The sequence below is a fragment of the Salmo salar genome, chromosome 14 (genome assembly GCF_965601325.2).
Source record: "Salmo salar chromosome 14, fSalSal1, whole genome shotgun sequence".
Taxonomy (NCBI): domain Eukaryota; kingdom Metazoa; phylum Chordata; class Actinopteri; order Salmoniformes; family Salmonidae; genus Salmo; species Salmo salar.
In genome coordinates, this window is record NC_138304.1 from 91,057,861 (window position 1) to 91,085,636 (window position 27,776).

At 46.6% G+C, this 27,776-nt stretch overlaps 1 protein-coding gene across 2 annotated transcripts in view; it reads right to left on the reverse strand.

Moving 5' to 3' along the window:
• Positions 1-27,776, reverse strand: part of cdk6 (cyclin dependent kinase 6) — a 188,197-nt gene that overhangs the window by 104,452 nt on the left and 55,969 nt on the right. For both annotated transcript variants that reach the window (XM_045693645.2, NM_001146617.1), the window contains one exon: positions 12,736-12,845. In XM_045693645.2, coding sequence (XP_045549601.1) covers positions 12,736-12,845 — 110 coding nt within the window. The remainder of the gene's footprint in view (positions 1-12,735; positions 12,846-27,776) is intronic.

The following is a 27,776-nucleotide window of genomic DNA, read 5'->3' on the forward strand; positions in this document are numbered from 1 at the left end:
GTTAGACTCTGTTTTAAAAGTGGTATGAGAAGGACAGTGTGACAGTTAGACTCTGTTTTAAAAGTGGTATGAGGAGGACAGCGTGACAGCTGGACTGTTATAAAAAAGTGGTATGAGGAGGACAGTTAGACTCTGTTTTAAAAAAGTGGTATGAGGAGGACAGCGTGACAGTTGGACTCTGTTTTAAAAGTGGTATGAGGAGGACAGTGTGACAGTTGGACTCTGTTATAAAAAAGTGGTATGAGGTGGACAGCTTGACAGTTGGACTCTGTTTTAAAAGTGGTATGAGGAGGACAGCGTGACAGCTGGACTCTGTTATAAAAAAGTGGTATGAGGAGGACAGCGTGACAGTTGGACTCTGTTTTAAAAGTGGTATGAGTAGGACAGCGTGACAGTTAGACTCTGTTTTAAAAAAGAGGTATGAGGAGGACAGCATGACAGTTGGACTCTGTTTTAAAAGTGGTATGAGGAGGACAGTGTGACAGTTAGACTCTGTATTAAAAGCGGTATGAGGAGGACAGCGTGACAGTTAGACTCTGTTTTAAAAAAGTGGTATGAGGAGGACAGCGTGACAGTTGGACTCTGTTTTAAAAGTGGTATGAGGAGGACAGCGTGACAGTTTGACTCTGTTTTAAAAGTGGTATGAGGAGGACAGTGTGACAGTTGGACTCTGTTTTAAAAGTGGTATGTGGAGGACAGTGTGACAGTTAGATTCTGTTTTAAAAGTGGTATGAGGAGGACAGTGTGACAGTTAGACTCTGTTTTAAAAGTGGTATGAGGAGGACAGTGTGACAGCTGGACTCTGTTTTAAAAGTGGTATGAGGAGGACAGCGTGACAGTTGGACTCTGTTTTAAAAGTGGTATGAGGAGGACAGCGTGACAGTTGGACTCTGTTTTAAAAGTGGTATGAGGAGGACAGTGTGACAGCTGGACTCTGTTATAAAAAAGTGGTATGAGGAGGACAGCGTGACAGTTAGACTCTGTTTTAAAAGTGGTATGAGGAGGACAGCGTGACAGTTAGACTCTGTTTTAAAAGTGGTATGTGGAGGACAGTGTGACAGTTAGACTCTGTTTTAAAAGTGGTATGAGAAGGACAGTGTGACAGTTAGACTCTGTTTTAAAAGTGGTATGAGGAGGACAGCGTGACAGCTGGACTGTTATAAAAAAGTGGTATGAGGAGGACAGTTAGACTCTGTTTTAAAAAAGTGGTATGAGGAGGACAGCGTGACAGTTGGACTCTGTTTTAAAAGTGGTATGAGGAGGACAGTGTGACAGTTGGACTCTGTTTTAAAAGTGGTATGAGGAGGACAGTGTGACAGTTAGACTCTGTATTAAAAGCGGTATGAGGAGGACAGCGTGACAGTTAGACTCTGTTTTAAAAAAGTGGTATGAGGAGGACAGCGTGACAGCTGGACTGTTATAAAAAAGTGGTATGAGGAGGACAGTTAGACTCTGTTTTAAAAAAGTGGTATGAGGAGGACAGTGTGACAGTTGGACTCTGTTATAAAAAAGTGGTATGAGGAGGACAGCTTGACAGGTGGACTCTGTTTTAAAAGTGGTATGAGGAGGACAGCGTGACAGCTGGACTCTGTTATAAAAAAGTGGTATGAGGAGGACAGCGTGACAGTTGGACTCTGTTTTAAAAGTGGAATGAGGAGGACAGCGTGACAGTTGGACTCTGTTATAAAAAAGTGGTATTAGGAGGACAGCTTGACAGGTGGACTCTGTTTTAAAAGTGGTATGAGGAGGACAGCGTGACAGCTGGACTCTGTTATAAAAAAGTGGTATGAGGAGGACAGCGTGACAGTTGGACTCTGTTTTAAATGTGGAATGAGGAGGACAGCGTGACAGTTAGACTCTGTTTTAAAAGTGGTATGAGGAGGACAGTGTGACAGTTAGATTCTGTTTTAAAAGTGGTATGAGGAGGACAGTGTGACAGTTAGACTCTGTTTTAAAAGTGGTATGAGGAGGACAGTGTGACAGCTGGACTCTGTTTTAAAAGTGGTATGAGGAGGACAGCGTGACAGTTGGACTCTGTTTTAAAAGTGGTATGAGGAGGACAGCGTGACAGTTGGACTCTGTTTTAAAAGTGGTATGAGGAGGACAGTGTGACAGCTGGACTCTGTTATAAAAAAGTGGTATGAGGAGGACAGCGTGACAGTTAGACTCTGTTTTAAAAGTGGAATGAGGAGGACAGCGTGACAGTTGGACTCTGTTATAAAAAAGTGGTATGAGGAGGACAGCTTGACAGGTGGACTCTGTTTTAAAAGTGGTATGAGGAGGACAGCGTGACAGCTGGACTCTGTTTTAAAAGTGGTATGAGGAGGACAGTGTGACAGTTGGACTCTGTTTTAAAAGTGGTATGAGGAGGACAGTGTGACAGTTAGACTCTGTATTAAAAGCGGTATGAGGAGGACAGCGTGACAGTTAGACTCTGTTTTAAAAAAGTGGTATGAGGAGGACAGCGTGACAGCTGGACTGTTATAAAAAAGTGGTATGAGGAGGACAGTTAGACTCTGTTTTAAAAAAGTGGTATGAGGAGGACAGCGTGACATTTGGACTCTGTTTTAAAAGTGGTATGAGGAGGACAGTGTGACAGTTGGACTCTGTTATAAAAAAGTGGTATGAGGAGGACAGCTTGACAGGTGGACTCTGTTTTAAAAGTGGTATGAGGAGGACAGCGTGACAGCTGGACTCTGTTATAAAAAAGTGGTATGAGGAGGACAGCGTGACAGTTGGACTCTGTTTTAAAAGTGGAATGAGGAGGACAGCGTGACAGTTGGACTCTGTTATAAAAAAGTGGTATTAGGAGGACAGCTTGACAGGTGGACTCTGTTTTAAAAGTGGTATGAGGAGGACAGCGTGACAGCTGGACTCTGTTATAAAAAAGTGGTATGAGGAGGACAGCGTGACAGTTGGACTCTGTTTTAAATGTGGAATGAGGAGGACAGCGTGACAGTTAGACTCTGTTTTAAAAGTGGTATGAGGAGGACAGTGTGACAGTTAGATTCTGTTTTAAAAGTGGTATGAGGAGGACAGTGTGACAGTTAGACTCTGTTTTAAAAGTGGTATGAGGAGGACAGTGTGACAGCTGGACTCTGTTTTAAAAGTGGTATGAGGAGGACAGCGTGACAGTTGGACTCTGTTTTAAAAGTGGTATGAGGAGGACAGCGTGACAGTTGGACTCTGTTTTAAAAGTGGTATGAGGAGGACAGTGTGACAGCTGGACTCTGTTATAAAAAAGTGGTATGAGGAGGACAGCGTGACAGTTAGACTCTGTTTTAAAAGTGGAATGAGGAGGACAGCGTGACAGTTGGACTCTGTTATAAAAAAGTGGTATGAGGAGGACAGCTTGACAGGTGGACTCTGTTTTAAAAGTGGTATGAGGAGGACAGCGTGACAGCTGGACTCTGTTTTAAAAGTGGTATGAGGAGGACAGTGTGACAGTTGGACTCTGTTTTAAAAGTGGTATGAGGAGGACAGTGTGACAGTTAGACTCTGTATTAAAAGCGGTATGAGGAGGACAGCGTGACAGTTAGACTCTGTTTTAAAAAAGTGGTATGAGGAGGACAGCGTGACAGCTGGACTGTTATAAAAAAGTGGTATGAGGAGGACAGTTAGACTCTGTTTTAAAAAAGTGGTATGAGGAGGACAGCGTGACATTTGGACTCTGTTTTAAAAGTGGTATGAGGAGGACAGTGTGACAGTTGGACTCTGTTATAAAAAAGTGGTATGAGGAGGACAGCTTGACAGGTGGACTCTGTTTTAAAAGTGGTATGAGGAGGACAGCGTGACAGCTGGACTCTGTTATAAAAAAGTGGTATGAGGAGGACAGCGTGACAGTTGGACTCTGTTTTAAAAGTGGAATGAGGAGGACAGCGTGACAGTTGGACTCTGTTATAAAAAAGTGGTATGAGGAGGACAGCTTGACAGGTGGACTCTGTTTTAAAAGTGGTATGAGGAGGACAGCGTGACAGCTGGACTCTGTTATAAAAAAGTGGTATGAGGAGGACAGCGTGACAGTTGGACTCTGTTTTAAATGTGGAATGAGGAGGACAGCGTGACAGTTAGACTCTGTTTTAAAAGTGGTATGAGGAGGACAGTGTGACAGTTAGATTCTGTTTTAAAAGTGGTATGAGGAGGACAGTGTGACAGTTAGACTCTGTTTTAAAAGTGGTATGAGGAGGACAGTGTGACAGCTGGACTCTGTTTTAAAAGTGGTATGAGGAGGACAGCGTGACAGTTGGACTCTGTTTTAAAAGTGGTATGAGGAGGACAGCGTGACAGTTGGACTCTGTTTTAAAAGTGGTATGAGGAGGACAGTGTGACAGCTGGACTCTGTTATAAAAAAGTGGTATGAGGAGGACAGCGTGACAGTTAGACTCTGTTTTAAAAGTGGAATGAGGAGGACAGCGTGACAGTTGGACTCTGTTATAAAAAAGTGGTATGAGGAGGACAGCTTGACAGGTGGACTCTGTTTTAAAAGTGGTATGAGGAGGACAGCGTGACAGCTGGACTCTGTTATAAAAAAGTGGTATGAGGAGGACAGCGTGACAGTTGGACTTTGTTTTAAAAGTGGAATGAGGAGGACAGCGTGACAGTTAGACTCTGTTTTAAAAGTGGTATGAGGAGGACAGTGTGACAGTTAGACTCTGTTTTAAAAAAGAGGTATGAGGAGGACAGCATGACAGTTGGACTCTGTTTTAAAAGTGGTATGAGGAGGACAGTGTGACAGTTAGACTCTGTATTAAAAGCGGTATGAGGAGGACAGCGTGACAGTTAGACTCTGTTTTAAAAAAGTGGTATGAGGAGGACAGCGTGACAGTTGGACTCTGTTTTAAAAGTGGTATGAGGAGGACAGCGTGACAGTTGGACTCTGTTTTAAAAGTGGTATGAGGAGGACAGTGTGACAGTTGGACTCTGTTTTAAAAGTGGTATGTGGAGGACAGTGTGACAGTTAGATTCTGTTTTAAAAGTGGTATGAGGAGGACAGTGTGACAGTTAGACTCTGTTTTAAAAGTGGTATGAGGAGGACAGTGTGACAGCTGGACTCTGTTTTAAAAGTGGTATGAGGAGGACAGCGTGACAGTTGGACTCTGTTTTAAAAGTGGTATGAGGAGGACAGCGTGACAGTTGGACTCTGTTTTAAAAGTGGTATGAGGAGGACAGTGTGACAGCTGGACTCTGTTTTAAAAGTGGTATGAGGAGGACAGTGTGACAGTTAGACTCTGTATTAAAAGCGGTATGAGGAGGACAGCGTGACAGTTAGACTCTGTTTTAAAAAAGTGGTATGAGGAGGACAGCGTGACAGTTGGACTCTGTTTTAAAAGTGGTATGAGGAGGACAGCGTGACAGTTTGACTCTGTTTTAAAAGTGGTATGAGGAGGACAGTGTGACAGTTGGACTCTGTTTTAAAAGTGGTATGTGGAGGACAGTGTGACAGTTAGATTCTGTTTTAAAAGTGGTATGAGGAGGACAGTGTGACAGTTAGACTCTGTTTTAAAAGTGGTATGAGGAGGACAGTGTGACAGCTGGACTCTGTTTTAAAAGTGGTATGAGGAGGACAGCGTGACAGTTGGACTCTGTTTTAAAAGTGGTATGAGGAGGACAGCGTGACAGTTGGACTCTGTTTTAAAAGTGGTATGAGGAGGACAGTGTGACAGCTGGACTCTGTTATAAAAAAGTGGTATGAGGAGGACAGCGTGACAGTTAGACTCTGTTTTAAAAGTGGTATGAGGAGGACAGCGTGACAGTTAGACTCTGTTTTAAAAGTGGTATGTGGAGGACAGTGTGACAGTTAGACTCTGTTTTAAAAGTGGTATGAGAAGGACAGTGTGACAGTTAGACTCTGTTTTAAAAGTGGTATGAGGAGGACAGCGTGACAGCTGGACTGTTATAAAAAAGTGGTATGAGGAGGACAGTTAGACTCTGTTTTAAAAAAGTGGTATGAGGAGGACAGCGTGACAGTTGGACTCTGTTTTAAAAGTGCTATGAGGAGGACAGTGTGACAGTTGGACTCTGTTTTAAAAGTGGTATGAGGAGGACAGTGTGACAGTTAGACTCTGTATTAAAAGCGGTATGAGGAGGACAGCGTGACAGTTAGACTCTGTTTTAAAAAAGTGGTATGAGGAGGACAGCGTGACAGCTGGACTGTTATAAAAAAGTGGTATGAGGAGGACAGTTAGACTCTGTTTTAAAAAAGTGGTATGAGGAGGACAGCGTGACATTTGGACTCTGTTTTAAAAGTGGTATGAGGAGGACAGTGTGACAGTTGGACTCTGTTATAAAAAAGTGGTATGAGGAGGACAGCTTGACAGGTGGACTCTGTTTTAAAAGTGGTATGAGGAGGACAGCGTGACAGCTGGACTCTGTTATAAAAAAGTGGTATGAGGAGGACAGCGTGACAGTTGGACTCTGTTTTAAAAGTGGAATGAGGAGGACAGCGTGACAGTTGGACTCTGTTATAAAAAAGTGGTATGAGGAGGACAGCTTGACAGGTGGACTCTGTTTTAAAAGTGGTATGAGGAGGACAGCGTGACAGCTGGACTCTGTTATAAAAAAGTGGTATGAGGAGGACAGCGTGACAGTTGGACTCTGTTTTAAAAGTGGAATGAGGAGGACAGCGTGACAGTTAGACTCTGTTTTAAAAGTGGTATGAGGAGGACAGTGTGACAGTTAGATTCTGTTTTAAAAGTGGTATGAGGAGGACAGTGTGACAGTTAGACTCTGTTTTAAAAGTGGTATGAGGAGGACAGTGTGACAGCTGGACTCTGTTTTAAAAGTGGTATGAGGAGGACAGCGTGACAGTTGGACTCTGTTTTAAAAGTGGTATGAGGAGGACAGCGTGACAGTTGGACTCTGTTTTAAAAGTGGTATGAGGAGGACAGTGTGACAGCTGGACTCTGTTATAAAAAAGTGGTATGAGGAGGACAGCGTGACAGTTAGACTCTGTTTTAAAAGTGGTATGAGGAGGACAGCGTGACAGTTAGACTCTGTTTTAAAAGTGGTATGAGGAGGACAGCGTGACAGCTGGACTGTTATAAAAAAGTGGTATGAGGAGGACAGTTAGACTCTGTTTTAAAAAAGTGGTATGAGGAGGACAGCGTGACAGTTGGACTCTGTTTTAAAAGTGGTATGAGGAGGACAGTGTGACAGTTAGACTCTGTATTAAAAGCGGTATGAGGAGGACAGCGTGACAGTTAGACTCTGTTTTAAAAAAGTGGTATGAGGAGGACAGCGTGACATTTGGACTCTGTTTTAAAAGTGGTATGAGGAGGACAGTGTGACAGTTGGACTCTGTTATAAAAAAGTGGTATGAGGAGGACAGCTTGACAGGTGGACTCTGTTTTAAAAGTGGTATGAGGAGGACAGCGTGACAGCTGGACTCTGTTATAAAAAAGTGGTATGAGGAGGACAGCGTGACAGTTGGACTCTGTTTTAAAAGTGGAATGAGGAGGACAGCGTGACAGTTGGACTCTGTTATAAAAAAGTGGTATGAGGAGGACAGCTTGACAGGTGGACTCTGTTTTAAAAGTGGTATGAGGAGGACAGCGTGACAGCTGGACTCTGTTATAAAAAAGTGGTATGAGGAGGACAGCGTGACAGTTGGACTCTGTTTTAAAAGTGGAATGAGGAGGACAGCGTGACAGTTAGACTCTGTTTTAAAAGTGGTATGAGGAGGACAGTGTGACAGTTAGACTCTGTTTTAAAAAAGAGGTATGAGGAGGACAGCATGACAGTTGGACTCTGTTTTAAAAGTGGTATGAGGAGGACAGTGTGACAGTTAGACTCTGTATTAAAAGCGGTATGAGGAGGACAGCGTGACAGTTAGACTCTGTTTTAAAAAAGTGGTATGAGGAGGACAGCGTGACAGTTGGACTCTGTTTTAAAAGTGGTATGAGGAGGACAGCGTGACAGTTTGACTCTGTTTTAAAAGTGGTATGAGGAGGACAGTGTGACAGTTGGACTCTGTTTTAAAAGTGGTATGTGGAGGACAGTGTGACAGTTAGATTCTGTTTTAAAAGTGGTATGAGGAGGACAGTGTGACAGTTAGACTCTGTTTTAAAAGTGGTATGAGGAGGACAGTGTGACAGCTGGACTCTGTTTTAAAAGTGGTATGAGGAGGACAGCGTGACAGTTGGACTCTGTTTTAAAAGTGGTATGAGGAGGACAGCGTGACAGTTGGACTCTGTTTTAAAAGTGGTATGAGGAGGACAGTGTGACAGCTGGACTCTGTTATAAAAAAGTGGTATGAGGAGGACAGCGTGACAGTTAGACTCTGTTTTAAAAGTGGTATGAGGAGGACAGCGTGACAGTTAGACTCTGTTTTAAAAGTGGTATGTGGAGGACAGTGTGACAGTTAGACTCTGTTTTAAAAGTGGTATGAGAAGGACAGTGTGACAGTTAGACTCTGTTTTAAAAGTGGTATGAGGAGGACAGCGTGACAGCTGGACTGTTATAAAAAAGTGGTATGAGGAGGACAGTTAGACTCTGTTTTAAAAAAGTGGTATGAGGAGGACAGCGTGACAGTTGGACTCTGTTTTAAAAGTGGTATGAGGAGGACAGTGTGACAGTTGGACTCTGTTTTAAAAGTGGTATGAGGAGGACAGTGTGACAGTTAGACTCTGTATTAAAAGCGGTATGAGGAGGACAGCGTGACAGTTAGACTCTGTTTTAAAAAAGCGGTATGAGGAGGACAGCGTGACAGTTAGACTCTGTTTTAAAAGTGGTATGAGGAGGACAGCGTGACAGTTAGACTCTGTTTTAAAAGTGGTATGTGGAGGACAGTGTGACAGTTAGACTCTGTTTTAAAAGTGGTATGAGAAGGACAGTGTGACAGTTAGACTCTGTTTTAAAAGTGGTATGAGGAGGACAGCGTGACAGCTGGACTGTTATAAAAAAGTGGTATGAGGAGGACAGTTAGACTCTGTTTTAAAAAAGTGGTATGAGGAGGACAGCGTGACATTTGGACTCTGTTTTAAAAGTGGTATGAGGAGGACAGTGTGACAGTTGGACTCTGTTATAAAAAAGTGGTATGAGGAGGACAGCTTGACAGGTGGACTCTGTTTTAAAAGTGGTATGAGGAGGACAGCGTGACAGCTGGACTCTGTTATAAAAAAGTGGTATGAGGAGGACAGCGTGACAGTTGGACTCTGTTTTAAAAGTGGAATGAGGAGGACAGCGTGAGAGTTGGACTCTGTTATAAAAGTGGTATGGGGAGGACAGCGTGACAGTTAGACTCTGTTTTAAAAGTGGTATGAGGAGGACAGTGTGACAGTTAGACTCTGTTTTAAAAGTGGTATGAGGAGGACAGCGTGACAGTTGGACTCTGTTTTAAAAGTGGAATGAGGAGGACAGCGTGACAGTTAGACTCTGTTTTAAAAGTGGTATGAGGAGGACAGTGTGACAGTTAGACTCTGTTTTAAAAAAGAGGTATGAGGAGGACAGCATGACAGTTGGACTCTGTTTTAAAAGTGGTATGAGGAGGACAGTGTGACAGTTAGACTCTGTATTAAAAGCGGTATGAGGAGGACAGCGTGACAGTTAGACTCTGTTTTAAAAAAGTGGTATGAGGAGGACAGCGTGACAGTTGGACTCTGTTTTAAAAGTGGTATGAGGAGGACAGCGTGACAGTTTGACTCTGTTTTAAAAGTGGTATGAGGAGGACAGTGTGACAGTTGGACTCTGTTTTAAAAGTGGTATGTGGAGGACAGTGTGACAGTTAGATTCTGTTTTAAAAGTGGTATGAGGAGGACAGTGTGACAGTTAGACTCTGTTTTAAAAGTGGTATGAGGAGGACAGTGTGACAGCTGGACTCTGTTTTAAAAGTGGTATGAGGAGGACAGCGTGACAGTTGGACTCTGTTTTAAAAGTGGTATGAGGAGGACAGCGTGACAGTTGGACTCTGTTTTAAAAGTGGTATGAGGAGGACAGTGTGACAGCTGGACTCTGTTATAAAAAAGTGGTATGAGGAGGACAGCGTGACAGTTAGACTCTGTTTTAAAAGTGGTATGAGGAGGACAGCGTGACAGTTAGACTCTGTTTTAAAAGTGGTATGTGGAGGACAGTGTGACAGTTAGACTCTGTTTTAAAAGTGGTATGAGAAGGACAGTGTGACAGTTAGACTCTGTTTTAAAAGTGGTATGAGGAGGACAGCGTGACAGCTGGACTGTTATAAAAAAGTGGTATGAGGAGGACAGTTAGACTCTGTTTTAAAAAAGTGGTATGAGGAGGACAGCGTGACAGTTGGACTCTGTTTTAAAAGTGGTATGAGGAGGACAGTGTGACAGTTGGACTCTGTTTTAAAAGTGGTATGAGGAGGACAGTGTGACAGTTAGACTCTGTATTAAAAGCGGTATGAGGAGGACAGCGTGACAGTTAGACTCTGTTTTAAAAAAGCGGTATGAGGAGGACAGCGTGACAGTTAGACTCTGTTTTAAAAGTGGTATGAGGAGGACAGCGTGACAGTTAGACTCTGTTTTAAAAGTGGTATGTGGAGGACAGTGTGACAGTTAGACTCTGTTTTAAAAGTGGTATGAGAAGGACAGTGTGACAGTTAGACTCTGTTTTAAAAGTGGTATGAGGAGGACAGCGTGACAGCTGGACTGTTATAAAAAAGTGGTATGAGGAGGACAGTTAGACTCTGTTTTAAAAAAGTGGTATGAGGAGGACAGCGTGACATTTGGACTCTGTTTTAAAAGTGGTATGAGGAGGACAGTGTGACAGTTGGACTCTGTTATAAAAAAGTGGTATGAGGAGGACAGCTTGACAGGTGGACTCTGTTTTAAAAGTGGTATGAGGAGGACAGCGTGACAGCTGGACTCTGTTATAAAAAAGTGGTATGAGGAGGACAGCGTGACAGTTGGACTCTGTTTTAAAAGTGGAATGAGGAGGACAGCGTGACAGCTGGACTGTTATAAAAAAGTGGTATGAGGAGGACAGTTAGACTCTGTTTTAAAAAAGTGGTATGAGGAGGACAGCGTGACAGTTGGACTCTGTTTTAAAAGTGGTATGAGGAGGACAGTGTGACAGTTGGACTCTGTTTTAAAAGTGGTATGAGGAGGACAGTGTGACAGTTAGACTCTGTATTAAAAGCGGTATGAGGAGGACAGCGTGACAGTTAGACTCTGTTTTAAAAAAGCGGTATGAGGAGGACAGCGTGACAGTTAGACTCTGTTTTAAAAGTGGTATGAGGAGGACAGCGTGACAGTTAGACTCTGTTTTAAAAGTGGTATGTGGAGGACAGTGTGACAGTTAGACTCTGTTTTAAAAGTGGTATGAGAAGGACAGTGTGACAGTTAGACTCTGTTTTAAAAGTGGTATGAGGAGGACAGCGTGACAGCTGGACTGTTATAAAAAAGTGGTATGAGGAGGACAGTTAGACTCTGTTTTAAAAAAGTGGTATGAGGAGGACAGCGTGACATTTGGACTCTGTTTTAAAAGTGGTATGAGGAGGACAGTGTGACAGTTGGACTCTGTTATAAAAAAGTGGTATGAGGAGGACAGCTTGACAGGTGGACTCTGTTTTAAAAGTGGTATGAGGAGGACAGCGTGACAGCTGGACTCTGTTATAAAAAAGTGGTATGAGGAGGACAGCGTGACAGTTGGACTCTGTTTTAAAAGTGGAATGAGGAGGACAGCGTGAGAGTTGGACTCTGTTATAAAAGTGGTATGGGGAGGACAGCGTGACAGTTAGACTCTGTTTTAAAAGTGGTATGAGGAGGACAGTGTGACAGTTAGACTCTGTTTTAAAAGCGGTATGAGGAGGACAGCGTGACAGTTAGACTCTGTTTTAAAAAAGTGGTATGAGGAGGACAGCGTGACAGTTGGACTCTGTTTTAAAAGTGGTATGAGGAGGACAGTGTGACAGTTAGACTCTGTTTTAAAAGCGGTATGAGGAGGACAGCGTGACAGTTAGACTCTGTTTTAAAAAAGTGGCATGAGGAGGACAGCGTGACAGTTGGACTCTGTTTTAAAAGTGGTATGAGGAGGACAGTGTGACAGTTAGACTCTGTATTAAAAGCGGTATGAGGAGGACAGCGTGACAGTTAGACTCTGTTTTAAAAAAGTGGTATGAGGAGGACAGCGTGACAGTTGGACTCTGTTTTAAAAGTGGTATGAGGAGGACAGTGTGACAGTTGGACTCTGTTATAAAAAAGTGGTATGAGGAGGACAGCTTGACAGTTGGACTCTGTTTTAAAAGTGGTATGAGGAGGACAGCGTGACAGCTGGACTCTGTTATAAAAAAGTGGTATGAGGAGGACAGCGTGACAGTTGGACTCTGTTTTAAAAGTGGAATGAGGAGGACAGCGTGAGAGTTGGACTCTGTTATAAAAGTGGCATGGGGAGGACAGTGTGACAGTTAGACTCTGTTTTAAAAGTGGTATGAGGAGGACAGTGTGACAGTTAGACTCTGTTTTAAAAGCGGTATGAGGAGGACAGCGTGACAGTTGGACTCTGTTTTAAAAGTGGTATGAGGAGGACAGTTGGACCGCTGTTCTGATGTGTCACACAGTGGTATAACGATAGTGTCAGCTAGTTAGTTATTTGGTGTCAATATGCAGTGTCTCCCAGTGTGTGTGTGTGTGTGTGTGTGTGTGTGTGTGTGTGTGTGTGTGTGTGTGTGTGTGTGTGTGTGTGTGTGTGTGTATGTGTGTGTGTGTGTGTGTGTGTGTGTGTGTGTGTGTGTGTGTGTGTGTGTGTGTGTGTGTGTGCGCGCGTACCAGGACCACTCACCTTCTCCTGAACATCTCAGCGAAGATACAGCCCACACTCCACAAGTCAACTGGGGTGGCATAGCTGGACTGGAGCAACACCTCTGGGGCTCTGTACCACAACGTCACCACCTACACACACACAATCAGCACACGGAGTATACCAAACATTAGGAACACCTTCCTGATAATGAGTTGGAGAGGAAGAGAGGAGAGGAGTTGAGGAGTAAAGGAGGAGAGAAAGAGAGGATGAGAGGAGTTGAGGAGTAAAGGAGGAGCGAAAGAGAGGAGTAAAGGAGGAGAGAAAGAGAGGATGAGAGGAGTTGAGGAGTAAAGGAGGAGAGAAAGAGAGGAGGAGAGGAGTTGAGGAGTAAAGGAGGAGAGGAAGAGAGGAGTTGAGGAGTAAAGGAGGAGAGAAAGAGAGGAGTTGAGGAGTAAAGGAGGAGAGAAAGAGAGGATGAGAGGAGTAAAGGAGTAAAGGAGGAGAGAAAGAGAGGAGGAGAGGAGTTGAAGAGAGGAAGAGAGGAGTTGGGGAGTAAAGGAGGAGAGGAAGAGAGGAGTTGAGGAGTAAAGGAGGAGAGAAAGAGAGGAGTTGAGGAGTAAAGGAGGAGAGAAAGAGAGGAAGAGAGGAGTTGAGGAGTAAAGGAGGAGAGAAAGAGAGGACGAGAGGAGTTGAGGAGTAAAGGAGGAGAGAAAGAGAGGAGTAAAGGAGGAGAGAAAGAGAGGAGGAGAGGAGTTGAAGAGTAAAGGAGGAGAGAAAGAGAGGAGGAGAGGAGTTGAGGAGTAAAGGAGGAGAGGAAGAGAGGAGTTGAGGACTAAAGGAGGAGAGAAAGAGAGGAGGAGAGGAGTAAAGGAGGAGAGAAAGAGAGGAGGAGAGGAGTTGAGGAGTAAAGGAGGAGAGAAAGAGAGGAGGAGAGGAGTTGAGGAGTAAAGGAGGAGAGAAAGAGAGGAGTAAAGGAGGAGAGAAAGAGAGGAGAGGAGTTGAGGAGTAAAGGAGGAGAGAAAGAGAGGAGGAGAGGATTTGAGGAGTAAAGGAGGAGAGAAAGAGAGGAAGAGAGGAGCTGAGGAGTAAAGGAGGAGAGAGAGGAGGAGAGGAGTTGAGAGTAAAGGAGGAGAGAAAGAGAGGAAGAGAGGAGTTGAGGAGTAAAGGAGGAGAGAAAGAGAGGAGGAGAGGAGTAAAGGAGGAGAGAAAGAGAGGAAGAGAGGAGGAGAGGAGTAAAGGAGGAGAGAAAGAGAGGAGGAGAGGAGTTGAGGAGTAAAGGAGGAGAGGAAGAGAGGAGTTGAGGAGTAAAGGAGGAGAGAAAGAGAGGAGGAGAGGGGTAAAGGAGAAGAGAAAGAGAGGATGAGAGGAGTAAAGGAGGAGAGAAAGAGAGGAGGAGAGGAGTAAAGGAGGAGAGAAAGAGAGGAGTAAAGGAGGAGAGAAAGCGAGGAGGAGAGGAGTTGAGGAGTAAAGGAGGAGAAGAAGAGAGGAGTTGAGGAGTGAAGGAGGAGAGAAAGAGAGGAGGAGAGGAGTAAAGGAGGAGAGAAAGAGAGGAGGAGAGGAGTTGAGGAGTAAAGGAGGAGAGAAAGAGAGGAGGAGAGCAGTAAAGGAGGAGAGAAAGAGAGGAAGAGAGGAGTTGAGGAGTAAAGGAGGAGAGAAAGAGAGGAGGAGAGGAGTAAAGGAGGAGAGAAAGAGACAAAGAGAGGAGGAGAGGAGTTGAGGAGTAAAGGAGGAGAGAAAGAGAGGAGGAGAGGAGTTGAGGAGTAAAGGAGGAGAGAAAGAGAGGAGGAGAGTAGTTGAGGTGTAAAGGAGGAGAGAAAGAGAGGAGGAGAGGAGTAAAGGAGGAGAGAAAGAGAGGAGGAGAGGAGTTGAGGAGTAAAGGAGGAGAGAAAGAGAGGAGGAGAGCAGTAAAGGAGGAGAGAAAGAGAGGAAGAGAGGAGTTGAGGAGTAAAGGAGGAGAGAAAGAGAGGAGGAGAGGAGTAAAGGAGGAGAGAAAGAGACAAAGAGAGGAGGAGAGGAGTTGAGGAGTAAAGGAGGAGAGAAAGAGAGGAGGAGAGGAGTTGAGGAGTAAAGGAGGAGAGAAAGAGAGGAGGAGAGGAGTAAAGGAGGAGAGAAAGAGAGGAGGAGAGGAGTTGAGGAGTAAAGGAGGAGAGAAAGAGAGGAGGAGAGGAGTAAAGGAGGAGAGAAAGAGAGGAGGAGAGGAGTAAAAGAGGAGAGAAAGAGAGGAGTTGAGGAGCAAAGGAGGAAAGAAAGAGAGGCTGAGACTAGAGCACTCCTAATACCTGAGACACATTCCTCCTTTCACCCTCACAGTCCTCTCTCTCTAAGTGTTTTACCTGAGAACGCCACAGACATGTACACACACACACTGTTAGTAGGCTGGCTCTCTCTCTCTCTCTCTCTCTCTGTCTCTGTCACACACACACACACACACACACACACACACACACACACACACACACACACACACACACACACACACACACACACACACACACACACACACACACACACACACACACACACACACACGCCCACACTGTTTGTAAGCTGGCTCACACACACACACACACACACACACACACACACACACACACACACACCACACACACACACACACACACACACACACACACACACACACACACACACACACACACACACACACACACACACACACAGAAGGGCTAACGTTTCTGTGTCCCTGTCTCAGGGTTACATAAGGTATGACATCATATCTGGCAGGGCAGGTCTCTGGGAGCGCTCCTGTTTTGGTATGCCCAGATCACACAGTGTTTCCATAGTGAGCCATCAGGAAACTCAGTACTGGTCCCTGTGTGTGTGTGTGTGTGTGTGTGTGTGTGTGTGTGTGTGTGTGTGTGTGTGTGTGTGTGTGTGTGTGTGTGTGTGTGTGTGTGTGTGTGTGTGTGTGTGTGTGTGTGTGTGTGTGTGTGTGTGTGTGTGTGTGTGTGTGTGTGTGTGTGTCCATTACAACTAGATCCTCTGCTATCACAGGATTAACACAACTTTATCATGCAGCTGTCATACTCAAACAAACCCCAGTACAACTCTTGGCTCTTAGAATAATGTTACTAAATTGTATTTATATTGCGTTCCCCCCACAGACATCAGGTTTGAAAGTGCTTTGCAGTGCTTTGGGAGGAAGTGTGGAACACCTCTTGCACTACTTGCTATGTAGTAGCAACCAACTAGGAAATAAGCAGGCAGGCAGCCATTTTGTGCCAGAGCTGCTCCCCACACGTCTCCCAATTTCTAACCCTGTGCTTGTACTCTGCTGGGACCTGTGTCGACTGACTGTTAGCCCACAGGAAAAGCAGCATTGTTAACAGCTACAGTAGGGAAAGCCTCCAGACAAAACTCAGTGACCCCTCACCAGAACGTGGACTGCTTCCAGGTGCTTTCCCCTCTCCAGTTTTTCCTACGGCGGTCGTTTGGCCCGAGGCCCCAGCAGCCGCTGCTCTCTCTCTCTGATTATCGAAGTGTCAGCAAAGACCAATGTTTGTAAGCAAAGGCAGAAATGGGGTCCTTGGGATTAGTACCCAAATGCCTTGCATGTTTGTCCAACACAGTGAGAATGATGAACTCTGAACAATGCTGAACAGCTGAGCTTGCCCCGCGGTTTGGTACACCAGTTACTACGAGGTTGTATGTTCAACTTTGGCCTTGCTAATGTGGACTGTACCTTTGGGACGATGAACGTCACTTCAGATAATTGGGTCAAATAATATGGTCACTCAGTTAGGTTTGGTAGATTATTTCTGGTTTATAGACTTTTCTGGCTCCTAGTCTGAGTGGAAATCCTACATAGCTTTTAGTTATTCAGTTATCTACCAAACTAGCATTAGGTATTTGGAAGAGAGTTCACTGGTGTTGGTGTGTGAAGAGAGAGAGTTCACTGGTGTTGGTGTGTGAAGAGAGAGTTCATTGGTGTTGGTGTGTGAAGAGAGAGAGTTCATTGGTGTTGGTAGGTGAAGAGAGAGTTCACTGGTGTAGGTGTGTGAAGAGAGAGAGTTCACTGGTGTTGGTGTGTGAAGAGAGAGTTCATTGGTGTTGGTATGTGAAGAGAGAGTTCACTGGTGTTGGTGTGTGAAGAGAGAGAGTTCACTGGTGTTGGTGTGTGAAGAGAGAGAGTTCATTGGTGTTGGTGTGTGAAGAGAGAGAGTTCACTGGTGTTGGTGTGTGAAGTGAAACAGAGTTCACTGGTGTTGGTCTGTGAAGAGAGAGAGAGTTCACTGGTGTTGGTGTGTGAAGAGAGAGAGTTCGCTGGTGTTGGTGGGTGAAGAGACAGAGTTCACTGGTGTTGGTGTGTGAAGGGAGACAGAGTTCACTGGTGTTGGTCTGTGAAGAGAGAGAGAATTCACCGGTGTTGGTGTGTGAAGAGAGAGAGTTCACTGGTGTTGGTGTGTGAAGTGAGACAGAGTTCACTGGTGTTGGTCTGTGAAGAGAGAGAGTTCACTGGTGTTGGTGTGTGAAGAGAGAGAGTTCACTGGTGTTGGTGTGTGAAGAGAGAGAGTTCAATGGTGTTGGTGTGTGAAGAGAGAGAGAGTTCACTGGTCTTGGTGTGTGAAGAGAGAGAGTTCACTAGTGTTGGTGTGTGAAGAGAGAGAGTTCACTGGTGTTGGTGTGTGAAGAGAGAGAGTTCACTGGTGTTGGTGTGTGAAGGGAGACAGAGTTCACTGGTGTTGGTGTGTGAAGAGAGAGAGTTCACTGGTGTTGGAATGTGAAGGGAGACAGAGTTCACTGGTGTTGGTGTGTGAAGAGAGAGAGTTCACTGGTGTTGGTGTGTGAAGAGAGAGAGTTCACTGGTGTTGGTGTGTGAAGGGAGACAGAGTTCACTGGTGTTGGTGTGTGAAGAGAGAGAGTTCACTGGTGTTGGTGTGTGAAGGGAGACAGAGTTCACTGGTGTTGGTGTGTGAAGAGAGAGAGTTCACTGGTGTTGGAATGTGAAGGGAGACAGAGTTCACTGGTGTTGGTGTGTGAAGAGAGAGAGTTCACTGGTGTTGGTCTGTGAAGAGAGAGAGTTCACTGGTGTTGGTGTGTGAAGAGAGAGAGAGTTCACTGGTGTTGGTGTGTGAAGAGAGAGAGTTCACTAGTGTTGGTGTGTGAAGAGAGAGAGTTCACTGGTGTTGGTGTGTGAAGAGAGAGAGTTCACTGGTGTTGGTGTGTGAAGGGAGAGAGAGTTCACTGGTGTTGGTGTGTGAAGCGAGATAGTTCACTAGTGTTGGTGTGTGAAGAGAGAGAGTTCACTGGTGTTGGTGTGTGAAGAGAGAGAGTTCACTGGTGTTGGTGTGTGAAGGGAGACAGAGTTCACTGGTGTTGGTGTGTGAAGAGAGAGAGTTCACTGGTGTTGGTGTGTGAATGGAGACAGAGTTCACTGGTGTTGGTGTGTGAAGAGAGAGAGTTCACTGGTGTTGGTGTGTGAAGAGAGACAGAGTTCACTGGTGTTGGTGTGTGAAGTGAGACAGAGTTCACTGGTGTTGGTCTGTGAAGAGAGAGAGTTCACTGGTGTTGGTGTGTGAAGAGAGAGAGTTCACTGGTGTTGGTGTGTGAAGGGAGACAGAGTTCACTGGTGTTGGTGTGTGAAGAGAGAGAGTTCACTGGTGTTGGTGTGTGAAGGGAGACAGAGTTCACTGGTGTTGGTGTGTGAAGAGAGAGAGTTCACTGGTGTTGGTGTGTGAATGGAGACAGAGTTCACTGGTGTTGGTGTGTGAAGAGAGAGAGTTCACTGGTGTTGGTGTGTGAAGAGAGACAGAGTTCACTGGTGTTGGTGTGTGAAGTGAGACAGAGTTCACTGGTGTTGGTCTGTGAAGAGAGAGAGTTCACTGGTGTTGGTGTGTGAAGAGAGAGAGTTCACTGGTGTTGGTGTGTGAAGAGAGAGAGTTCACTGGTGTTGGTGTGTGAAGGGAGACAGAGTTCACTGGTGTTGGTGTGTGAAGAGAGAGAGTTCACTGGTGTTGGTGTGTGAAGGGAGACAGAGTTCACTGGTGTTGGTGTGTGAAGAGAGAGAGTTCACTGGTGTTGGTGTGTGAATGGAGACAGAGTTCACTGGTGTTGGTGTGTGAAGCGAGAGAGCTCACTGGTGTTGGTGTGTGAAGGGAGACAGAGTTCACTGGTGTTGGTGTGTGAAGAGAGACAGAGTTCACTGGTGTTGGTCTGTGAAGAGAGAGAGAGTTCACTGGTGTTGGTGTGTGAAGGGAGACAGAGTTCACTGGTGTTGGTGTGTGACGACAGAGAGTTCACTGGTGTTGGTGTGTCAAGGGAGACAGAGTTCACTGGTGTTGGTGTGTGAAGAGAGCGAGTTCACTGGTGTTGGTGTGTGAAGAGAGAGAGTTCACTGGTGTTGGTGTGTGAAGAGAGACAGAGTTCACTGGTGTTGGTGTGTGAAGAGAGAGAGAGTTCACTGGTGTTGGTGTGTGAAGAGAGAGAGTTCACTGGTGTTGTTGTGTGAAGAGAGAGACTTCACTGGTGTTGGTGTGTGAAGAGAGAGAGAGTTCACTGGTGTTGGTGTGTGAAGAGAGAGAGTTCACTGGTGTTGTTGTGTGAAGAGAGACAGTTCACTGGTGTTGGTGTGTGAAGGGAGACAGAGTTCACTGGTGTTGGTGTGTGAAGAGAGCGAGTTCACTGGTGTTGGTGTGTGAAGAGAGAGAGTTCACTGGTGTTGGTGTGTGAAGAGAGACAGAGTTCACTGGTGTTGGTGTGTGAAGAGAGAGAGAGTTCACTGGTGTTGGTGTGTGAAGAGAGAGAGTTCACTGGTGTTGTTGTGTGAAGAGAGAGACTTCACTGGTGTTGGTGTGTGAAGAGAGAGAGAGTTCACTGGTGTTGGTGTGTGAAGAGAGAGAGTTCACTGGTGTTGTTGTGTGAAGAGAGACAGTTCACTGGTGTTGGTGTGTGAAGGGAGACAGACTTCACTGGTGTTGGTGTGTGAAGAGAGAGAGTTCACTGGTGTTGGTGTGTGAAGAGAGACAGTTCACTGGTGTTGGTGTGTGAAGGGAGACAGACTTCACTCGTGTTGGTGTGTGAAGAGAGAGAGAGTTCACTGGTGTTGGTGTGTGAAGAGAGAGAGAGTTCACTGGTGTTGGTGTGTGAAGAGAGAGAGTTCACTGGTGTTGGTGTGTGAAGAGAGAGAGTTCACTGGTGTTGGTGTGTGAAGAGAGAGAGTTCACTGGTGTTGGTGTGTGAAGTGAGACAGAGTTCACTGGTGTTGGTCTGTGAAGAGAGAGAGAGTTCACTGGTGTTGGTGTGTGAAGAGAGAGTTCACTGGTGTTGTTGTGTGAAGAGAGAGAGTTCACTGGTGTTGGTGTGTGAAGAGAGAGAGAGTTCACTGGTGTTGGTGTGTGAAGAGAGAGAGTTCACTGGTGTTGTTGTGTGAAGAGAGACAGTTCACTGGTGTTGGTGTGTGAAGGGAGACAGACTTCACTGGTGTTGGTGTGTGAAGAGAGAGAGTTCACTGGTGTTGGTCTGTGAAGAGAGAGAGAGTTCACTGGTGTTGGTGTGTGAAGAGAGAGAGTTCACTGGTGTTGGTGTGTGAAGAGAGAGAGTTCACTGGTGTTGGTCTGTGAAGAGAGAGAGTTCACTGGTGTTGGTGTGTGAAGAGAGAGAGAGTTCACTGGTGTTGGTGTGTGAAGAGAGAGAGTTCACTAGTGTTGGTGTGTGAAGAGAGAGAGTTCACTGGTGTTGGTGTGTGAAGAGAGAGAGTTCACTGGTGTTGGTGTGTGAAGGGAGAGAGAGTTCACTGGTGTTGGTGTGTGAAGCGAGATAGTTCACTAGTGTTGGTGTTTGAAGAGAGAGAGTTCACTGGTGTTGGTGTGTGAAGAGAGAGAGTTCACTGGTGTTGGTGTGTGAAGGGAGACAGAGTTCACTGGTGTTGGTGTGTGAAGAGAGAGAGTTCACTGGTGTTGGTGTGTGAAGGGAGACAGAGTTCACTGGTGTTGGTGTGTGAAGAGAGAGAGTTCACTGGTGTTGGAATGTGAAGGGAGACAGAGTTCACTGGTGTTGGTGTTTGAAGAGAGAGAGTTCACTGGTGTTGGTGTGTGAAGAGAGAGAGTTCACTGGTGTTGGTGTGTGAAGTGAGACAGAGTTCACTGGTGTTGGTCTGTGAAGAGAGAGAGAGTTCACTGGTGTTGGTGTGTGAAGAGACAGAGTTCACTGGTGTTGGTGTGTGAAGTGAGAGAGTTCACTGGTGTTGGTGTGTGAAGGGAGAGAGAGTTCACTGGTGTTGGTGTGTGAAGGGAGAGAGAGTTCACTGGTGTTGGTGTGTGAAGCGAGATAGTTCACTAGTGTTGGTGTGTGAAGAGAGAGAGTTCACTGGTGTTGGTGTGTGAAGGGAGACAGAGTTCACTGGTGTTGGTGTGTGAAGAGAGAGAGAGTTCACTGGTGTTGGTGTGTGAAGAGAGACAGAGTTCACTGGTGTTGGTGTGTGAAGAGACAGAGTTCACTGGTGTTGGTGTGTGAAGTGAGACAGAGTTCACTGGTGTTGGTCTGTGAAGAGAGAGAGAGTTCACTGGTGTTGGTAGGTGAAGAGAGAGAGTTCACTGGTGTTGGTGTGTGAAGAGAGAGAGTTCACTGGTGTTGGTGTGTGAAGAGAGAGAGTTCACTGGTGTTGGTCTGTGAAGAGAGAGAGTTCACTGGTGTTGGTGTGTGAAGAGAGAGAGAGTTCACTGGTGTTGGTGTGTGAAGACCTCTTTCTCCCCTCTCTCTCCAGATGAACTCTCGCGTCTTGTGACGGCCGGCCGCCCAACAACCTGCCCACTTGACCCTATCCCCTCCTCTCTTCTCCAGACCATTTCCGGAGACCTTCTCCCCTACCTCACCTCGCTCATCAACGCATCCTTGACCGCTGGCTACGTCCCTTCCGTCTTCAAGAGAGCGAGAGTTGCACCCCTTCTGAAAAAACCTACACTCGATCCCTCCGATGTCAACAACTACAGGCCAGTATCCCTTCTTTCCTTTCTCTCCAAAACTCTTGAACGCGCCGTGCTTGGCCAGCTCTCTTGCTATCTCTCTCAGAATGACCTTCTTGATCCTAATCAGTCAGGTTTCAAGACTGGGCATTCAACTGAGACTGCTCTTCTCTGTGTCACGGAGGCTCTCCGCACTGCTAAAGCTAACTCTCTCTCCTCTGCTCTCATCCTTCTAGACCTATCTGCTGCCTTTGATACCGTGAACCATCAGATCCTCCTCTCCACCCTCTCCGAGCTGGGCATCTCCGGCACCGCGCACGCTTGGATTGCGTCCTACCTGACAGGTCGCTCCTACCAGGTGGCGTGGCGAGAATCTGTCTCCGCACCACGTGCTCTCACCACTGGTGTCCCCCAGGGCTCTGTTCTTGGCCCACTCCTATTCTCGCTATACACCAAGTCACTTGGCTCTGTCATATCCTCACATGGTCTCTCATATCATTGCTATGCAGACGACACACAATTAATCTTCTCCTTTCCCCCTTCTGACAACCAGGTGGCGAATCGCATCTCTGCATGTCTGGCAGACATATCAGTGTGGATGACGGATCACCACCTCAAGCTGAACCTCGGCAAGACGGAGCTGCTCTTCCTCCCGGGGAAGGACTGCCCGTTCCATGATCTCGCCATCACGGTTGACAACTCCCTTGTGTCCTCCTCCCAGAGTGCTAAGAGCCTTGGCGTGACCCTGGACAACACCCTGTCGTTCTCCACCAACATCAAGGCGGTGACCCGATCCTGTAGGTTCATGCTCTACAACATTCGCAGAGTACGACCCTGCCTCACACAGGAAGCGGCGCAGGTCCTAATCCAGGCACTTGTCATCTCCCGTCTGAATTACTGCAACTCGCTGTTGGCTGGGCTCCCTGCCTGTGCCATTAAACCCCTACAACTCATCCAGAACGCCGCAGCCCGTCTGGTGTTCAACCTTCCCAAGTTCTCTCACGTCACCCCGCTCCTCCGCTCTCTCCACTGGCTTCCAGTCGAAGCTCGCATCCGCTACAAGACCATGGTGCTTGCCTACGGAGCTGTGAGGGGAACGGCACCTCCGTACCTTCAGGCTCTGATCAGGCCCTACACCCAAACAAGGGCACTCCGTTCATCCACCTCTGGCCTGCTCGCCTCCCTACCTCTGAGGAAGCACAGTTCCCGCTCAGCCCAGTCAAAACTGTTCGCTGCTCTGGCACCCCAATGGTGGAACAAGCTCCCTCACGACGCCAGGACAGCGGAGTCAATCACCACCTTCCGGAGACACCTGAAACCCCACCTCTTCAAGGAATACCTGGGATAGGATAAAGTAATCCTTCTAACCCCCCCCTTAAAAGATTTAGATGCACTATTGTAAAGTGGTTGTTCCACTGGATATTATAGGTGAATGCACCAATTTGTAAGTCGCTCTGGATAAGAGCGTCTGCTAAATGACTAAAATGCAAATGTAAATGTAAGAGAGAGAGTTCACTAGTGTTGGTGTGTGAAGAGAGAGAGTTCACTGGTGTTGGTGTGTGAAGAGAGAGAGTTCACTGGTGTTGGTGTGTGAAGGGAGAGAGAGTTCACTGGTGTTGGTGTGTGAAGCGAGATAGTTCACTAGTGTTGGTGTGTGAAGAGAGAGAGTTCACTGGTGTTGGTGTGTGAAGGGAGACAGAGTTCACTGGTGTTGGTGTGTGAAGAGAGAGAGTTCACTGGTGTTGGTGTGTGAATGGAGACAGAGTTCACTGGTGTTGGTGTGTGAAGAGAGAGAGTTCACTGGTGTTGGTGTGTGAAGAGAGAGAGTTCACTGGTGTTGGTGTGTGAAGTGAGACAGAGTTCACTGGTGTTGGTCTGTGAAGAGAGAGAGTTCACTGGTGTTGGTGTGTGAAGAGAGAGAGAGTTCACTGGTGTTGGTGTGTGAAGAGAGAGAGTTCACTGGTGTTGGTGTGTGAAGGGAGACAGAGTTCACTGGTGTTGGTGTGTGAAGAGAGAGAGTTCACTGGTGTTGGTGTGTGAAGGGAGACAGAGTTCACTGGTGTTGGTGTGTGAAGAGAGAGAGTTCACTGGTGTTGGTGTGTGAATGGAGACAGAGTTCACTGGTGTTGGTGTGTGAAGAGAGAGAGCTCACTGGTGTTGGTGTGTGAAGGGAGACAGAGTTCACTGGTGTTGGTGTGTGAAGAGAGACAGAGTTCACTGGTGTTGGTCTGTGAAGAGAGAGAGAGTTCACTGGTGTTGGTGTGTGAAGGGAGACAGAGTTCACTGGTGTTGGTGTGTGACGACAGAGAGTTCACTGGTGTTGGTGTGTCAAGGGAGACAGAGTTCACTGGTGTTGGTGTGTGAAGAGAGCGAGTTCACTGGTGTTGGTGTGTGAAGAGAGAGAGTTCACTGGTGTTGGTGTGTGAAGCGAGACAGAGTTCACTGGTGTTGGTGTGTGAAGAGAGAGAGAGTTCACTGGTGTTGGTGTGTGAAGAGAGAGAGTTCACTGGTGTTGTTGTGTGAAGAGAGAGACTTCACTGGTGTTGGTGTGTGAAGAGAGAGAGAGTTCACTGGTGTTGGTGTGTGAAGAGAGAGAGTTCACTGGTGTTGTTGTGTGAAGAGACACAGTTCACTGGTGTTGGTGTGTGAAGGGAGACAGACTTCACTGGTGTTGGTGTGTGAAGAGAGAGAGTTCACTGGTGTTGGTGTGTGAAGAGAGACAGTTCACTGGTGTTGGTGTGTGAAGGGAGACAGACTTCACTGGTGTTGGTGTGTGAAGAGAGAGAGAGTTCACTGGTGTTGGTGTGTGAAGAGAGAGAGAGTTCACTGGTGTTGGTGTGTGAAGAGAGAGAGTTCACTAGTGTTGGTGTGTGAAGAGAGAGAGTTCACTGGTGTTGGTCTGTGAAGAGAGAGAGAGTTCACTGGTGTTGGTGTGTGAAGAGAGAGAGTTCACTGGTGTTGTTGTGTGAAGAGAGAGAGTTCACTGGTGTTGGTGTGTGAAGAGAGAGAGAGTTCACTGGTGTTGGTGTGTGAAGAGAGAGAGTTCACTGGTGTTGTTGTGTGAAGAGAGACAGTTCACTGGTGTTGATGTGTGAAGGGAGAGAGTTCACTGGTGTTGGTGTGTGAAGGGAGAGAGAGTTCACTGGTGTTCGTGTGTGAAGCGAGATAGTTCACTAGTGTTGGTGTGTGAAGAGAGAGAGTTCACTGGTGTTGGTGTGTGAAGGGAGACAGAGTTCACTGGTGTTGGTGTGTGAAGAGAGAGAGAGTTCACTGGTGTTGGTGTGTGAAGAGAGAGAGTTCACTGGTGTTGGTGTGTGAAGGGAGAGAGAGTTCACTGGTGTTGGTGTGTGAAGCGAGATAGTTCACTAGTGTTGGTGTGTGAAGAGAGAGAGTTCACTGGTGTTGGTGTGTGAAGGGAGACAGAGTTCACTGGTGTTGGTGTGTGAAGAGAGAGAGTTCACTGGTGTTGGTGTGTGAATGGAGACAGAGTTCACTGGTGTTGGTGTGTGAAGAGAGAGAGTTCACTGGTGTTGGTGTGTGAAGAGAGAGAGTTCACTGGTGTTGGTGTGTGAAGTGAGACAGAGTTCACTGGTGTTGGTCTGTGAAGAGAGAGAGTTCACTGGTGTTGGTGTGTGAAGAGAGAGAGTTCACTGGTGTTGGTGTGTGAAGAGAGAGAGTTCACTGGTGTTGGTGTGTGAAGGGAGACAGAGTTCACTGGTGTTGGTGTGTGAAGAGAGAGAGTTCACTGGTGTTGGTTTGTGAAGGGAGACAGAGTTCACTGGTGTTGGTGTGTGAAGAGAGAGAGTTCACTGGTGTTGGTGTGTGAATGGAGACAGAGTTCACTGGTGTTGGTGTGTGAAGAGAGAGAGCTCACTGGTGTTGGTGTGTGAAGGGAGACAGAGTTCACTGGTGTTGGTGTGTGAAGAGAGACAGAGTTCACTGGTGTTGGTCTGTGAAGAGAGAGAGAGTTCACTGGTGTTGGTGTGTGAAGGGAGACAGAGTTCACTGGTGTTGGTGTGTGACGACAGAGAGCTCACTGGTGTTGGTGTGTGAAGGGAGACAGAGTTCACTGGTGTTGGTGTGTGAAGAGAGAGAGAGTTCACTGGTGTTGGTGTGTGACGACAGAGAGCTCACTGGTGTTGGTGTGTGAAGGGAGACAGAGTTCACTGGTGTTGGTGTGTGAAGAGAGAGAGAGTTCACTGGTGTTGGTGTGTGAAGAGAGAGAGTTCACTGGTGTTGTTGTGTGAAGAGAGACAGTTCACTGGTGTTGGTGTGTGAAGGGAGACAGACTTCACTGGTGTTGGTGTGTGAAGAGAGAGAGTTCACTGGTGTTGGTCTGTGAAGAGAGAGAGTTCACTGGTGTTGGTGTGTGAAGAGAGAGAGAGTTCACTGGTGTTGGTGTGTGAAGAGAGAGAGTTCACTAGTGTTGGTGTGTGAAGAGAGAGAGTTCACTGGTGTTGGTGTGTGAAGAGAGAGAGTTCACTGGTGTTGGTGTGTGAAGGGAGAGAGAGTTCACTGGTGTTGGTGTGTGAAGCGAGATAGTTCACTAGTGTTGGTGTTTGAAGAGAGAGAGTTCACTGGTGTTGGTGTGTGAAGAGAGAGAGTTCACTGGTGTTGGTGTGTGAAGGGAGACAGAGTTCACTGGTGTTGGTGTGTGAAGAGAGAGAGTTCACTGGTGTTGGTGTGTGAAGGGAGACAGAGTTCACTGGTGTTGGTGTGTGAAGAGAGAGAGTTCACTGGTGTTGGAATGTGAAGGGAGACAGAGTTCACTGGTGTTGGTGTTTGAAGAGAGAGAGTTCACTGGTGTTGGTGTGTGAAGAGAGAGAGTTCACTGGTGTTGGTGTGTGAAGTGAGACAGAGTTCACTGGTGTTGGTCTGTGAAGAGAGAGAGAGTTCACTGGTGTTGGTGTGTGAAGAGACAGAGTTCACTGGTGTTGGTGTGTGAAGTGAGAGAGTTCACTGGTGTTGGTGTGTGAAGGGAGAGAGAGTTCACTGGTGTTGGTGTGTGAAGGGAGAGAGAGTTCACTGGTGTTGGTGTGTGAAGCGAGATAGTTCACTAGTGTTGGTGTGTGAAAAGAGAGAGTTCACTGGTGTTGGTGTGTTAAGAGAGAGAGTTCACTGGTGTTGGTGTGTGAAGGGAGAGAGAGTTCACTGGTGTTGGTGTGTGAAGCGAGATAGTTCACTAGTGTTGGTGTGTGAAGAGACAGAGTTCACTGGTGTTGGTGTGTGAAGGGAGACAGAGTTCACTGGTGTTGGTGTGTGACGACAGAGAGTTCACTGGTGTTGGTGTGTCAAGGGAGACAGAGTTCACTGGTGTTGGTGTGTGAAGAGAGCGAGTTCACTGGTGTTGGTGTGTGAAGAGAGAGAGTTCACTGGTGTTGGTGTGTGAAGTGAGACAGAGTTCACTGGTGTTGGTCTGTGAAGAGAGAGAGAGTTCACTGGTGTTGGTGTGTGAAGAGAGAGAGTTCACTGGTGTTGTTGTGTGAAGAGAGAGAGTTCACTGGTGTTGGTGTGTGAAGAGAGAGAGAGTTCACTGGTGTTGGTATGTGAAGAGAGAGAGTTCACTGGTGTTGTTGTGTGAAGAGAGACAGTTCACTGGTGTTGGTGTGTGAAGGGAGACAGACTTCACTGGTGTTGGTGTGTGAAGAGAGAGAGTTCACTGGTGTTGGTGTGTGAAGAGAGAGAGAGTTCACTGGTGTTGGTGTGTGAAGAGAGAGAGTTCACTAGTGTTGGTGTGTGAAGGGAGAGAGTTCACTGGTGTTGGTCTGTGAAGAGAGAGAGAGAGTTCACTGGTGTTGGTGTGTGAAGAGAGAGAGTTCACTGGTGTTGGTGTGTGAAGAGAGAGAGTTCACTGGTGTTGGTGTGTGAAGGGAGACAGAGTTCACTGGTGTTGGTGTGTGAAGAGAGAGAGTTCACTGGTGTTGGTGTGTGAAGAGAGAGAGAGTTCACTGGTGTTGGTGTGTGAAGAGAGACAGAGTTCACTGGTGTTGGTGTGTGAAGAGACAGAGTTCACTGGTGTTGGTGTGTGAAGTGAGACAGAGTTCACTGGTGTTGGTCTGTGAAGAGAGAGAGAGTTCACTGGTGTTGGTGTGTGAAGAGAGAGAGAGTTCACTGGTGTTGGTGTGTGAAGAGAGAGAGAGAGAGTTCACTAGTGTTGGTGTG